The sequence below is a fragment of the Bubalus bubalis genome, chromosome 1 (assembly GCF_019923935.1).
Source record: "Bubalus bubalis isolate 160015118507 breed Murrah chromosome 1, NDDB_SH_1, whole genome shotgun sequence".
Taxonomy (NCBI): domain Eukaryota; kingdom Metazoa; phylum Chordata; class Mammalia; order Artiodactyla; family Bovidae; genus Bubalus; species Bubalus bubalis.
In genome coordinates this window covers 18,527,542-18,542,507 of record NC_059157.1, presented here as the reverse complement: position 1 = coordinate 18,542,507, position 14,966 = coordinate 18,527,542, and the positions used below count along the sequence as shown (strand labels likewise).

At 37.0% G+C, this 14,966-nt stretch overlaps 1 protein-coding gene across 4 annotated transcripts in view; it reads right to left on the bottom strand.

Annotated features, from left to right (window-relative positions):
• The window catches only part of TEX15 (testis expressed 15, meiosis and synapsis associated), an 81,657-nt gene that overhangs the window by 44,937 nt on the left and 21,754 nt on the right, over positions 1-14,966 (bottom strand). For all 4 annotated transcript variants that reach the window (XM_025278911.3, XM_025278918.3, XM_025278913.3 and 1 more), the window contains exon 2: positions 6,028-6,178. In XM_025278911.3, the coding sequence (XP_025134696.3) occupies positions 6,028-6,178 (151 nt within the window). The remainder of the gene's footprint in view (positions 1-6,027; positions 6,179-14,966) is intronic.

The window sequence follows — 14,966 nt, the reverse complement described above, 5'->3', positions numbered from 1 at the left end:
CTGAATGGCCTAGTGGTCTTCTCTACTTTAAGTCTGAATTTTCCAATAAGCTCATGATCTGAAGTCACAATCAGCTTCAGGTGTTTTTTTTTTTTTTTTTTTTTTGCTAACTGTCTAAAGCCTCTTCATCTTCAGCTGCAAAGAATATAATCAATCTGATTTCAGTATTGATCATCTGGTGATGTCCATGTGTAGAGTCATCTGTTGTGTTGTTGGAAGAGGGTGTTTGCTATGACCTGTGTATTTTCTTGGCAAAACTCCATTAGCCTTTGCCCTGCTTCATTTTGTACTCCAAGGCCATATTTGTCTGTTACTCCAGGTGTGGCTTTCTACTTTAGCATTTTAATGATTTTAATGAAATTTTAAATTTTAACATTTTAATGAAAAGAACATCTTTGTGTGTGTGTGTGTGTGTGTGTGTGTTAGTTCTGGAAGGTCTTATAGGTCTTCATAGAACTGTCTGACTTGAGCTTCTTCAGCATTAAAGGTTTGGGGCACTGTGGTATTGAATGTGGATTACTGTGATGTTGAATGGTTTGCCTTTGAAACAAACAGAGATTATTGTGTCGTTTTTGAGACTGCACTCAAGGACTGCATTTTGGACTCTTCTGTCAACTATGGGCTACTCCATTTCTTCTCAGGGATTCTTGCCCACAATAGTAGATATAATGGTCATCTGAATTAAATTTGCTCATTCCCATCCATTTTAGTTCACTGATTCCTAAAATGTTGATATTCACTCTTGACATCTCCTGTTTGACCACATCCAATTTACCTTGATTCATGAACCTAACACTCCATGTTCCTATGCAATACTGTTCTTTGAGCATCGAACTTTACTCTCACCAACACTGTGATAGTTGCCTGACTCCTTGCAACCCCATGGACTGCAGCCTGCCAGGCTCCTCTGTCCATGGTATTTTCCAGGCAAGGATACTGGAGTGGTTTGCCATTTCCTTCTCCAGGGGATCGTCCTTCTCCAGGGACCAAACCCAGGTCTCCAGCACTGCAGGCAGGTTTTTTACCGACTGAACTACTAGGGAAGCCCATCCACAACTAGGCATCGTTGGTTTTGACCCAGCCTCTTCATTCTTTCTGGAGCCTATTTCTCCACTCTTTACCAGTAACATATTGGATACCTACTGACTTGGGGGGCGCATCTTCCAGTGTCATATCTTTTTGCCTTTTCATACTTTTCATGGGATTCTCAAGGCAAGAATGAAGTGGTTTGCCATTCCCATCTGAAGTGGACCACATTTTGTCAAAACTCTCCACCATGACCCATCCATTTTGGGTGGCACTGCACAGCACAGCTCATAATTTCATTGAGTTACACAAGGCTGTGGTCCATGTGATCATTTTGGTTGGTTTTCTGGGACTGTGGTTTTCCTTCTGGAGGTTAGCTATATGTATTTTTTACATCCTTTTTTTTTTTTTTTTTATCAAGCTGAGTTCTGTATTCCTAGAGTGCTGAGTCTTTGTCATGAATGTTGCTTTCTCTCAAGTTTTTTCTGCATAAATTTATATGACCATGTGATTGTTATTCCTTGTCCTGTGAATACAGATTGACTGTCAGATACCAAACCAGTCTTGCATCCCTTGAACAAAACTCCCTTGGTTATAATATATAATTCATTTTATATACTGCTGAATGCTATTTCTTTATATTTTGTATAGAATTTGTGTGTTAAGGTTCATGATGGGTATTGGTCTGTAGTTTTCTTTTTTTGTATTACATTTAGCTTTGGTACCAGGATAATACTATACAAGTAGTTATTCTTTCCTCTTCTGTATTATAGAAGAAATTGTAAAGGATTTGTATTAGCTCCTTTCTTTAATCTTGAGTAGAATTCTCCAGTGAAACCATCTGGGCCTGGGGATTTCTTTTCCAACAGATTTTTTTCAACTATGAATTCAATTTCTATAATACAGACATATCTTGGAGACATTGTGTGTTCAGCTCCAGACCACCACAATAAAGTCTATTAAGTGTGCAACAGCATTATGTTTAAAAAACAATGTATATAACCTTGATTTTAAATACTTTATTGCTACAAAAATGCTAACAATCATTTGAGCCTTCAGTGAATCATAATCTTTTTGCAACAGTAACATCAAAGATCACTAATCACAGATCATTAACAAATGTAACAGCAAAGAAGTTTGAAATACTGTGAAAATTACAAAAATTTGATACAGAGACACAAAGTGAGTGATTACTGTTGGAAAATAGGCACCAATAGACTTGCCTGATACAGTGTTGCCACAAACCTTCAATTTGTAAAAAACACAGTATCTGTGAAGAACAACAAAATGAGGAATGCCTGTAGTTATAAGGCTATTAAATGATCTATTTAGTACTGTGTGAGTTTTGGTAATTTGTACTTTTAAACAAACTAGCCCCTTTCATTTAAGCTGTAAAGTTTATGTACTTAGATCTGTTCATAACACTTTCAATTCTGTGGCTCAGTAATGATATACTATGTCATTTCTAAGAGTTGTAGTTTGTGTCTTTTTTGTCAGTCTCACTACAGGTAACCTTCCTAAAGGCTTATCAACTTCTTTTTTTATCTTTGCAACCAGCTTCTTAATTTCATTTTTTTTCTTTGTGCTTGTTATGGGCTTGTCCTGTTACTCTTTTCCTAGTTCCTTAAGAAGGAAACTTAGACTACTGGTTTGAAACCTATTTTCTAATGTAAGTATTTAGTGTTATAAATTTGTCAGCCATGATTCAGTTTTCCCCTCAAATTTTGATGTTACATCTCCTTTTTTATTCAATCCAATGTGTTTCTAAAATCTCATGAATATTTAGAAATATGTTGTTTACTTTCCATGTATTCAAAGACTTATCTAATGCTTTCTATCATTAATTTCTAGATTATTCGACTTCAGTTCTTTTAAATATGTTGAAATGTGTTTCATGGCCCAACACATCGTCTATCTTGATGAGCATCAACTTAGTTCTTGAAAAGAATGTCTGTTCTACTGTTGTTGTGTAGAGTATAATGTCCTAATAATGTGCAAATGTCAATCAGATCTTGTTAGTTGACAAAGTTCAGTTCTTCTATAGCTTCACTGATTTTTTTGTCTCTATGGTTCCACTGGTTGTTGAGAGAGGTGTACTGAAATCACCAACTGCCATTCCAGATTTGCCCATTTTTCCTTTCAATTCTATCAGTGCTGCTTCATGGTTTCTGAAGCTTTGTCATTTAGGGATACATAGTTAGGACTGCTTAATCTTACTAGTGGATTTATGCAATATCCCCTTCTGTTTCTGGAATTTTCATTCCTTTCAAGTCTACTGATATAAATAGCCACTCTGCTTTATTCTGCTTGTTTGCATGGCTTATCTTTCTCTATACACTTACTTTAAACCAACTTATATCCCTATATTTAAAGTGCATTCGTCAACAGTCTATAGTTGGGTCATGGTTTTTTTTTCAATCCATTGTGTAAACATCTTAACTGGTATGAGATAAATTATATTTAATATAACTGATACAATAGGGCTTAAGCCTGACATTTTACTGTTTATTTTTCCCTCAGTTGTTCAATTCTCTACTTTACTTTTTCTGCTTTCCTGTGGGTTATGCAAACATTTTTAAAATTCCATTTTGATTTACCCATAGTGTCTTTAGAAACAACTTTTAATTCTGAGATAACTGTGTGTACATGTGCTCGTGTCCCACTCTTTGTGACCCCATGAACTGCAGACCACCAGGCTCCTCTGTCCTTGTTCCAACTGTCAAACAAAATTAGAAAACTCAAGAGGAGGACTGTTGATTGTATTTCCCTGTATTTCTACTCTCCTTTGTCCCTCCTTCATTCCTAATGTTCCCAGCTTCTTTCATCATTTTCTGCTTGGAAACTTTGTTTAGCCATTCTACACTAAGATTTACTAGTGAAAAATTTTGAGTTTTACTTCATCAGAGAATGTCTATTTCATTCTACTCCTGAGGATATTTTTCTGAGTATAGTTCTTTTCTTTCTGCACTTAAAAAATGTTGTGTCACTTCCTCTGGGCTCCATGGTTTCTAATGAAATATCTGCCATTCAATTTTTCCCCAATAAAAACATTTAGTTGCTCTCAAGATTTTTTCTGTTCTTAATTATCAGAAGTTTGATTATGATGTGCCTTGTGATGGACTTCTCTGGCTTTATCGTGTTTAGGGCTCATTCAACCTTTTGATTGAATGTTGTTGTTTAGTTGTTAAGACATGTCCGACTCTTTGCGACCCCATGGACTGTAACCTGCTGGGTTCCTCTGTCCATAGGATTTTCCAGGCAAGAATACTGGAGTGGGTTGCCATTTCCTTCTCCAGAGGATCTTTCCAATCCAGGCATCAAACCCACGTTTTTTACATCTCCTGCACTGACAGGCAGATTCTTTCCCACTGCACCAGCTGGGACTGTATAGGTTTATGCCTTTTGCCAAGTTTGGGGAGCTTTCAGACAGTATTTATTCAAATACTCTTTCAGCTCTATGCTCTCTTCTCCTTCTGAAGCTCTGAGAACAAAGAAATTAGGTCTTTTATTATTGTTCCACAGGTTCCTGAGGCTTTGTTATTTGATGTCTTCTCTGTTGTTTGGGCCAGGTAATTTGTTACTGTATCGTCCAATTCACTACTTCTTTCCAAAATCTTCTCAATTCTTTTCTGGAACCCATCCAATTAGTTTTTATTTCAATTATTGCATTTTTCAATTCCAAAACTTCTACTTAGTTCGTATTACATTTTTCATTTCTTTCTTGCAATTTTCCATTTGTTTCAAAAGTGTTTGAAATTGGTTGTTGAAGCATCATTAGAATGACTTTAATTTTTTAATTGGTACAAATGATGACTGGTTTAAAAGCTTTGTCAGATAATGTCAACATCTGTTTTATTGTGTTGCTGGCATTTGTTGATTCTTCTTTTCTCATTCAAGTTGGGATTTTCCTGATGGGTGGTAAGATGATTTTTTAAATATTTTGGTCATTTGGGATACTGTTAAGAGACTCTAGATCATATTCAATCTTCTGTGGTAATAAGCCTCTACTAAGACTAAGTCACAGGGATAACTGTGCCTGTAGGAGAAGGCTGGGGGTGGGGAGACTAACTCTTTACCACCAGGAAGTACTGGCTCTCCACAGGGTCTCCACTGACACCCTGGTGGGGACGGGGGTGAGGGGTGGTGGCGGGGCAGGCGGCTGTCTTGTTACCAGGAGAAAGAGGCAGAAGTCGATGCTCCTGACTCAGCCTCCCCTGACACTGTGGGAGGGGGAAAGCTACCCTGTTACTGGTGTGTGTGACAGAATCTCGGCTCCCCTCTTGGTCTTCACTGACTCTGCTCCCACCGAGTATCTCATCCCCACTGGCAACTCATCACCACAGGGCAGTAGCAGAAATCCACAGACACTGCAGGGGACAGCAGAGAGGGGGCCATGTGACGTTCCATGCAGGGAAAGGCACCAGCACAGGCGGAGGTGGAGGCGGGCATCTCGGCCCTCCATTCACACGTTGCTGAGAAAAGGAACAGACGTTGTGCTGTTTCCTCCTCCAGGTGTTTTGCAGGAATAGAGTGTTCACTGTTAAACAGGTTTCTCACATTCTAAGTCATCCTACTCCCAGTCCTTGGCAAAACAGAGCAGACTTTTCTTAGGGCTTTTTGTGTCTGTAAAAGTTGGCATTTCTCAGTTGTGGTCATCCAGTTTGAGACATGGAGGAAACAAAAAGAAAATCTGAAGAACTTTATGCTATGTCAATACTTAACTCCCAGGGTCCCACATAGGCTCATCCTCTTCTCTCCACCCTTCAAGGTCTTGTTTGTTTTATGTGTGATGTCCAGTGTTTTTAACGGTGTACTTAGTGGGAGTGATAGGAGACATGTGTCTATCTTACTCTGTGTGGGAAAAAAGTACATGTGTGTTTAAGGAATTAAAGGCCTAACTTAAGCTAATTTTATGAAGAGTCAAAATTGAAGATGAGCATAAACTAAGATCAGAGAAATGCAGTAATAGTTATGAAATAATCCCATCTTCCATAGAATTACCTTTCCCAGCTGTCCTCTTGATCTTGGGAATAGTGAATTTTTTCAAAGGATTGCCATTTCTGCCATTAACAAATAAAGGTTGACTGGTTGAGTTCATTTTCCATGAAGTCTTGTGTTTACCAATCTCTTTCATTTCCATTTTGTTGGTGGCCTAAAATCAACCCAAAGTTATTAAATAAAAGGTCAATAAATAATAAAAGGCAATGTCAGTAAAACTGTTTAAAAGTTCTTATATGGAATTGAATACAGATATATTTTTAGTCATACAACAGATTTCAATCTCATTTTGCAGGTTACATAGAAAATGAATTAACTTTCGATTTTATATACTATTTTAAATATTTTGTAGTTGTTTTTTTTTTTTTCTCCTTTATTTATTTATTTTAATCTGGCTGCACTGGGTCTTAGTTGTGGCATACAGGATCTAGCTCCCTGTCCAGGGATCAAACCCAGGCCCCCTGCATTGGGAGCGCAGAGTTTTAGCCTTTGGACCACCAGGGAAGTCCCTGTTTTGTAGTTTCTAACAGACATTTTCCTGGCAATTTAAACCTTCTGTGTTTCCAAAAAGCTTAATAACTTCTAAACAACAATTTTTATTAACATTTGGTAAAATTCTTGCCAAGCACCTATTTTTTAAAACATTTTTCCTATGGGCTTCTGTGAATTTAATATATTCTCTAAATTAGAGTCTTCGGCTTTTGGAAAAACCTTTATAAAGGTTGTAAATCTGCACTGGTATCCCTACAACTGATGGGCTAAAACAGTCAACCACTATTGTTCCACAGTATCACTACCAATAGATTAAGACATTATACATTGCCATACCACTATTCCTTTTCCTCCTTTCAACCTTTTCCCCAAACATTCACACATACATTAAAATTAACCTCCCAAGTAGAACTCACACACGGTATCAAAGGAAACCTATGGTGCCCACACACAGAGAAATATATACAAAGATATATTGTTCATGCCATTTCATAATATGGCTCTGGGCCTCCTGAAACCATCAACTGTTTTGTTCACAAACATGACATCACATTCCAAATTAAGAGCTGCCAAAATTCTACAGAAAGGTCACAAAGGAAAAGATTCTATAGAAGGTTCACAAGCAGTTACTCTCCCAATCTCTACTCCTTCAGTCTTTGTGAAAGGTGATCTCTCAATCTCACAAACATGGACCGAGACCTCTAGAAAGAGAAGAAAACCAGCCTTTCTCTCATCCAGTCACATGCAGACACACCAGTGGTGGTGCCTACTAACGAGAATCCCGCACGATATACCAGCTCCAGAGATATTTCTCAAGACTTCCATGGAAGTCTCATGAGGCAAAGAAGAGTAATTTATAGAATAACTCATATTACAAAAAAACTCTTTGTGATCTATACCTACTCCACACAAAGGTATACAACCATGTTGAATATACTTAAAGAACTTCATCCTGTGACAATATTTTCTTTAACTACAGTTAAACCGTATTTTCAGTTAAGATGGGCAATATTTCAGCTGTATGGTTCCTTATAAAATGCTTTCCTAGTGGAATTAACTAATACAGTAAAGACTTCTGAGATTTACTCATTTTGTTCCTCAGTGCTTGGGATAATATTTAGCCACAAAGTGGCTAAAAAATGTATGTTAAAAACTGTCTGATGAAAGATGAATATTCAGGGAACAACAGTATTCAACTTTCTTCATTAAGTTGTATCCAGTAAGTTTTCAAGGGTAACCTTTCAAGTAAGAATAATACATCTTTAAATTCAACCCAAACAAATCAGCCACATTAAAGTGATAACAAATTTATAACTTCTTCATGCTCATATATCACAGTCCTATATCCATTTATATTATTTATTTTTACATACAGATGCAAAGATACATCACACTATACTGTGAAATATACACAACAGTCCTATAATCATTATCTGTGTATTTACATATATTGTTTATTTTTCTATATGTAAAAATAAAATCAGGAAGTATGAACCCAGCAGGTTCATATTATGGCTGTCCTATAAGGTCCTGGATTATCTGGGTGAGAGTAAAGAAAAAAAATCAACACTAAAAACTTTAAGAATAGTTAATGCATAGGACATTGAACTTGGTAAGTCCTTAACAGATACTAAAATGAATGAATGAACTGAAGATCAAACAAAGAAACCAAAACCAAAAAGCTTCCCCCACAACTAAAATGTCTATTCATACAGATCCTAAGGGTGTGTATGTTATGAACAACTTTAAGCCAAAACACTTAAAGATTACACAAAACAATAAATTCTAGGAAAAAATTAATTTACTAAAGTTGCAAGAAGAAATTAACATAATGCATTATCCTATCACATTAAAATGAAGTTGAATCAGTAGTTACAAATTGATTCTAAAGAGAAAAATAATAATATTAATATATCATAAGCAAGCCAAGTATATCCAAGTATGCAAGAGAGATTTAATATGTATGTTTTATTTACTAATATAAACCTATTGAAGGAGAAAAAAAATCAAGTGATTATCTCAGTAAATGAAATCAGCTAATCAAATTCAAAATTCACTTATGATTTTAAAAAGTTAAGAAAGCATTCATTAACTTGATAAGTTATTTGCCAAAAATTTACAGCAAATTGGTAAATATCAAATGCACTCCTTTTAAATTTAGAATAAAACAAAGATACCACTATCTCTGCTTCCTTTGAACAATGTCCTGGAGGTGCTCATGAGGGCAGAAGACAAGACGTAAACAGTATAAAGGAACTAAAAAGCTGAAGGGGAAAGGAAAACGGCTTGAGAATTTCTTGGAGTGAAAGAAAATGATTTTTGGCTTGTAAGAGAAAGATTAGACTCAAATAACACAGATTAAGCATGAATTTTACTTAAAACAGGTAAAAAATCACAGTGGTCCAATTTTTGGTTCTACCATTAATTAGATATGCTGTGTGTGGCAAAAGGTCTAACTTCTCTGAGCCTAACAGTATCCATACCTCACATGGTTGCAGAAGCTGGTACAAAACAACTGCATAGTATGAACTGTTAAGTGACAGCCTGAAGCCTATAATACGGAACCAACTTACAAAGTTCATCAAGCAGTATTGCAAAGAAGGTTCAAAGTCAAGTGATAATGGTTCTAATTCTCAATCTGCAATTAACTAACTTTATTTCCTCTAATAATTTTCTAGAAAACTTACTTTACTGAATACTTTGTAGTGCATGACTCTGCTGGGATTATGAATCCTAACACACTTTTCAGAGGCAACTTAGTGGCAAGGGAATAAATCCCTTCTATGTCAAATAGACAGTCTAAAGACAGGCCTTGTAAAGTTTTCTTAAAAGAACATTTGTGCTGAGTTTCCTATCATTAAAAATTAAGGACTTGAGACCACTGGTTATGAATTACAGGTTACTACACAGACCTCCAAAGTCTCCTACCTGATTACTATCCAAAAATCCTTAATAACATAACTTGGTATTTCAATTGAATGACCTAGAGAGCCTTAGAGTTATTTATTTACTTGGCAGTGCTGGGTCTTAGTTGCAGCATGTGGGATCTAGTTCCCTGACCAGGGATCGAACCCAGGCCCACTGTATTGGGAGCTCAGAGTCTTAGTCACAGGACCACCAGGGAAGTCCCTGCTGCTGCTAAGTCGCTTCAGTCGTGTCTGACTCTGTGCGACCCCACAGACAGCAGCCCACCAGGCACCCCCGTCCCTGGGATTCTCCAGGCAAGAACTCTGGAGTGGGTTGCCATTTCCTTCTCCAATGCATGAAAGTGAAAAGTGAAAGGGAAGTCGCTCAGTCGTGTCCGACTCTAGCGACCCCATGAACTGCAGCCTACCAGGCTCCTCCATCCATGGGATTTTCCAGGCAAGAGTACTGGAGTGGGGTGCCATTGCCTTCTCCAGGGAAGTCCCTCGAGTTTCTTAATAAGATTCAAGTGCTATCAGTTACGAAAAGGTTTCCTAGTATAAAGCAATTAAAGTTGACTAATACATGAAGCATCCAGTTAGAAAGTTTTTTTCAGTTCTCTTTCAAACTTTCACATTAGCTTGCTAACTTACTTTTAACATCTCTAAAAGTTTGCTAATCTCTTTTTAACAAAAAGAAACAATGTCTCAATTTCAGGATCTTCTGGCAAATGACACTGTTCCATCTAATTTTTACAATTATCTTTTTGATTTTTACAAGTAATACTGATTTTCTACTTACTTTCCACCCCCAAGTATGCTTAACTAAACAAGAGGTTTATTATATAACATTAAAGACATTATTGTAATGGTGATATGCAGATATAGCAAAGATCATACCGTTTCAAGTAATCTCAGGAAAGAGTATCTGATGAGTAAATAAATGATGAATAAATAGTCTTGGAACTTGAGTCACAAACACATAAATTCTAAATTCTTCAGCAGAGTTCTAAATAGTTGAAAGTAAGAATTCTGATAAAAGGTTCAATCAGATCTATACATGATAAACTACATACACATTTAATGAGATTAAGTCAAGAATCCCCCAGCTAGGAAAATATGATGTCAAGATGAAATGTTTTAGTCCAACTTTTCATTTTATAGACCAGGGGTTGGCAAACTATAGCCTGTGCATTCAATCCAGCCCACTACTAGTTTTTGTAGAGCTCACAGCTAAACAGTTAAAAAAAAAATCAAGGATAGTTATTTCATGTCACTTGAAAAATTATATGAAATTCAAATTTCAGGATGTGTAGGAAGTTTTACTGGAATATAGCCACTCTTATTGTCTATGGCTGCTTTCCTACTAGAACAGCTGCTGCTGCTACTAAGTCGCTTCAGGCGTGTCCGACTCTGTGCGACCCCATAGACGGCAGCCCACCAGGCTCCTCTGTCCATGGGATTCTCCAGGCAAGAACACTGGAGTGGGTTGCCATTTCCTTCTCCCACGCATGAAAGTGAAAAGTGAAAGTGAAGACGCTCAGTCGTGTTCGACTGTTAGTGACCCCATGGACCGCAGCCTACCAGGTTCCTCTGTCCATGGGATTGTCCAGGCAAGAGCACTGGAGCGGGGTGCCATTGCCTTCTCCAACCAGAACAGCAGGGTTGAGTAAACATGAGACCCTTGGCACACAAAGACTAAAATATTTACCAACAAGCCCTTTACAGAAAAAGTTTGCCAACCCCTGTTGTAAATGAAACAACTAAGTATCAAAGAATCAGGATGATAAAAACTAGACTTTATAATTTCCATTTTAGGGCTTTTTCTCCTACATTCCCATTGTTTTAATTATCTTTCCACAGTATCCTGAATTTCATTCCCATCCACTTTGCTTCTCTGTATCTACCCCCATATTTAACAGGTTCACAGCTGATCAAGTAAAAAAGCAAAACAGACAAAACCCTCCAGGGTCAGATTTGCCCCTCTCTAGATCACCATGGGGGTCACAAAGAGTCAGACACGACTGAGCGACTGAACTGAACTGAGATCACTTCCTACTTCCTCCGCAATTTACTTCTATTTCTACCTCCATTATTCTACCTAAACAGCAGTCTTCAGTCACCAATGGTTTCTACATCAGTCTCTCATTCACATAGTACGTTTCTGATTCACGGCTTACTTGGCCCCTCTACCTTTGAAACTGGTGACCAGTCTCTGCTTGAAATAAAAGCCTGGCTTGAAATAATGCTCTGACTTTTGTGACTTCATAATCCTGATTTTACAGCTACTGCTCAGGGGTGTTTTCTTAGTCTCTTAGCAACTCACCTGTCTTTAACCTGGCCTTTATTTTAAGTTTTACTTCTATTTAATATTTAAAAATATTTATATATATTTTAAATATATTTAAAAATATTCTTAAATTTTCTTTTAGTATTTTGCCAAATTAATCTTTGTAAATAATAAAAATAATACTAAGTGGTTTTAATTAGCATTTCTTTCATTATTAGTGAGATTGAGTCATCCTGTTTATTCTCTGAATCACTTGTTCCAATCTTTTTCTCTTGCTTTTCAGCTAAAATGGTCTTTTAGTTAATGATTTTTAAGGACTCTATATTCACAGAAATTAACTTTTGTCTGTCATCAGTGTTGCGACATTTTTGTCTTTTAGTTTTGTTGACAGCGTTTTCCTCCCATAGAAAAACTTTAATTTTTGTGTAGTCTATGGATGAGATGGTTGCACGGTATCACCGACTTGATGGACATGAGTCTGACCAAGCTCTGGGAGTTGGTGATGGACAGGGAAGCCTGGCATGCTGCAGTCCATGGGGTCGCAAAGAGTCGGACACGACTGAGCGACTGAACTGAACTGAACTTCTCAGTCTGTTAGTATACTGGATTTTCATATTATCACCAGAAGCATATACATTCCAGTTGCTCAATACCCTAACTGACACTTCATATTGGCAAACTTTAATTCTTGCCAATATGATGCACATATCTCATTGTGCTTAGTTTGCAGTACTCTGGTTTTTGATGAGATCAGTCATCTCCTGGGTATATTTATTGGTCATATGGTGAAAACCTTTGTGAAATGCCTGTTTAAGTTTTTTCTCACTTTTCTGTAAAGCTGTTTATTCTATTCAATGTATTTGTAAGAAAAGAGAGACTAACTCTTGACCAGGTATACTTGTTGCAAATAATTTCTCCCATGTTTTTAAAACTTGTGGTTACACTTCTTTAAACAAAAAGATCTAATTTTAATGCAGTCAAAATTATAGATTTTCCTTTACATTGGTACTTTTTAACTTTTGATTAACTTTAAGAAAGAAGTGCTGAAGAGTAAAAAGACCCTGGGCTCACCTCCTCTCACAAGCACACCAAAGTAACAACTATCTGCAGAATAACCACTAATAAAAAAAAGACTGGGACCTACTAGAAAAGATCTTCTACAGCTAAAGACTTAAAACACAGAACCGCACCAAGACCACTAACATCATACTCAACAGTGAAAAGCTGAAAGCACTCCCTCTAAGATCAGGAACAAGACAAGAATGCCCACTCTTGCCATTTTTATTCAACACAGTTTTGGAAGTCCTAGCCACAGCAATCATGTTTTAAAGAATTTATTCCAAGGTACTTGATGATTTTTAAATCACTACATGGTACACAATGGATTTTTCAAATTTACATTTTATTCACTGCTAATGTTTTAAACGGTGTTGACAATAACAACATAAGCACTAGTGCTTTAGATACAGACTGATCCATTTAATCCTCATTATATCCATATGAGATATCCTTTTTTTTTTTTAATTAGAAAAAGAAGTCCAGGGAAGTTAAATTATGTTCCCCAGGACACAAAGCTAGAAAGTGTTGAATCTGGAATTCCAAGTCGGGCAGTCTGGCATCAGACTGAATGCACTCAACAACTAGGCAAATTGACATTCAGTGAAACTGATGCCTGCATATTAACTATCCAGAAGCCTTGGTAGGCACCTGTTAGTTCTAATATTTTCGCATATGTTTGCACTTTTCCATAATAAAAACAGAACTATAAGAGTGCTTGTTAAAGTGCATCAGTTATCCAAGAGAAACAGCTGCCTGTAGAGAATGGAACACTAGAAGATTTAGGAATGAGGAGGAGGGAGATTTATCAGTTTCTACCTTTATTATCTTTTAAATCTTATCTTTATAAAGGTATATCCTCTAAAAAACTGGAAGACTTCCTTCACTCTAAGTGAAGACCCCCTTCATTCCCTCCCTATAGATAAAAAAATATATATATCTAAAAATAAATTAAAAAATGGCCTGGGCTGATATGAAGACTTGTAAAAAAAAAGACTTGAGGGTTATAAAATTTTTGCTTAAAAGGAGAATATCCTCACACTTTATTTTTGAGAAGGAATACTTATTATATTGAATAGACAAAAATCTTCTCATATTAAGCCTTTAAAGTTGATTCAGTCTTAAAGTGGATTCAACCTTCAAGGTGACAAAAATAATACTAACGGCTACATGGAAGAAAAAACAGAATGATCAAGGAAATTCCGAGAAATGATTGGAGGAGGAAAAATGACACTGCTGCTGCTAAGTCGCTTCAGTCGTGTCTGACTCTGTGCGACCCCATAGACGGCAGCCCACCAGGCTCCCCCGTCCCTGGGATTCTCCAGGCAAGAACACTGGAGTGGGCTGCCATTTCCTTCCCCAATGCATGAAAGTGAAAAGGGAAAGTGAAGTCACTCAGTCGTGTCTGACTCTTAGCGACCCCATAGACTGCAGCCCACCAGGCTCCTCTGTCCATGGGATTTTCCAGGCAAGAGTACTGGAGTGGGGTGCCATTGCCTTCTCCCAAAAAATGGCACTACTGAATATTAAAATTTAGTTAATAGTTACAGCAATTATAATTAGCTTGGTACACAACTACTCAATTAAATCCAGGTTCTATTAATAAGAAAGGGGATGATGTTTTATAGGCAACTTGAAACTGTGCCACTGACTCAAAAATAAACAATGGACACTGTGGTCAGGAAAAAGTCCAAAAAATCCTATGACTTTGAAGATGTTCATGTTGATATTTCAAATCAGTAGGGAATCTATGGTATTAATTATGTTAGCAGATTCTAACCAGAATCTCTGAGAACAATTGCCCTAGAGAAGCTCTTGCGTATGTCTACCTAGAGGCAAGTAGAGGAATGTTCAAAGCAGCACTGTCACTGAACAACTAAAATGTCTTATAACCAACCAGCAGACAAACATGTTGCAGCATATATACAAGGAAATAACAACACAAGTGAAAAGGAATGAACCACAGTCATAAGAAACAAAATGTCAAATCAGGTTACAAAGATTAAAGCATGATTCCAATTATCAATGGATAATTTCCATAATTGATTCAGTCAAGACATACTACTAAACCCATGTTATCTCTAAGTGTGGAGAAGGGCCAGGAGAGTAACTCTGAGAGTCGAAGCTGGTAGCCCCTAGGAAGTAAAACTAGCAACAGAAGAGACTGGGGCAAGGGACGACTGCTTTTCGGTATACACCTT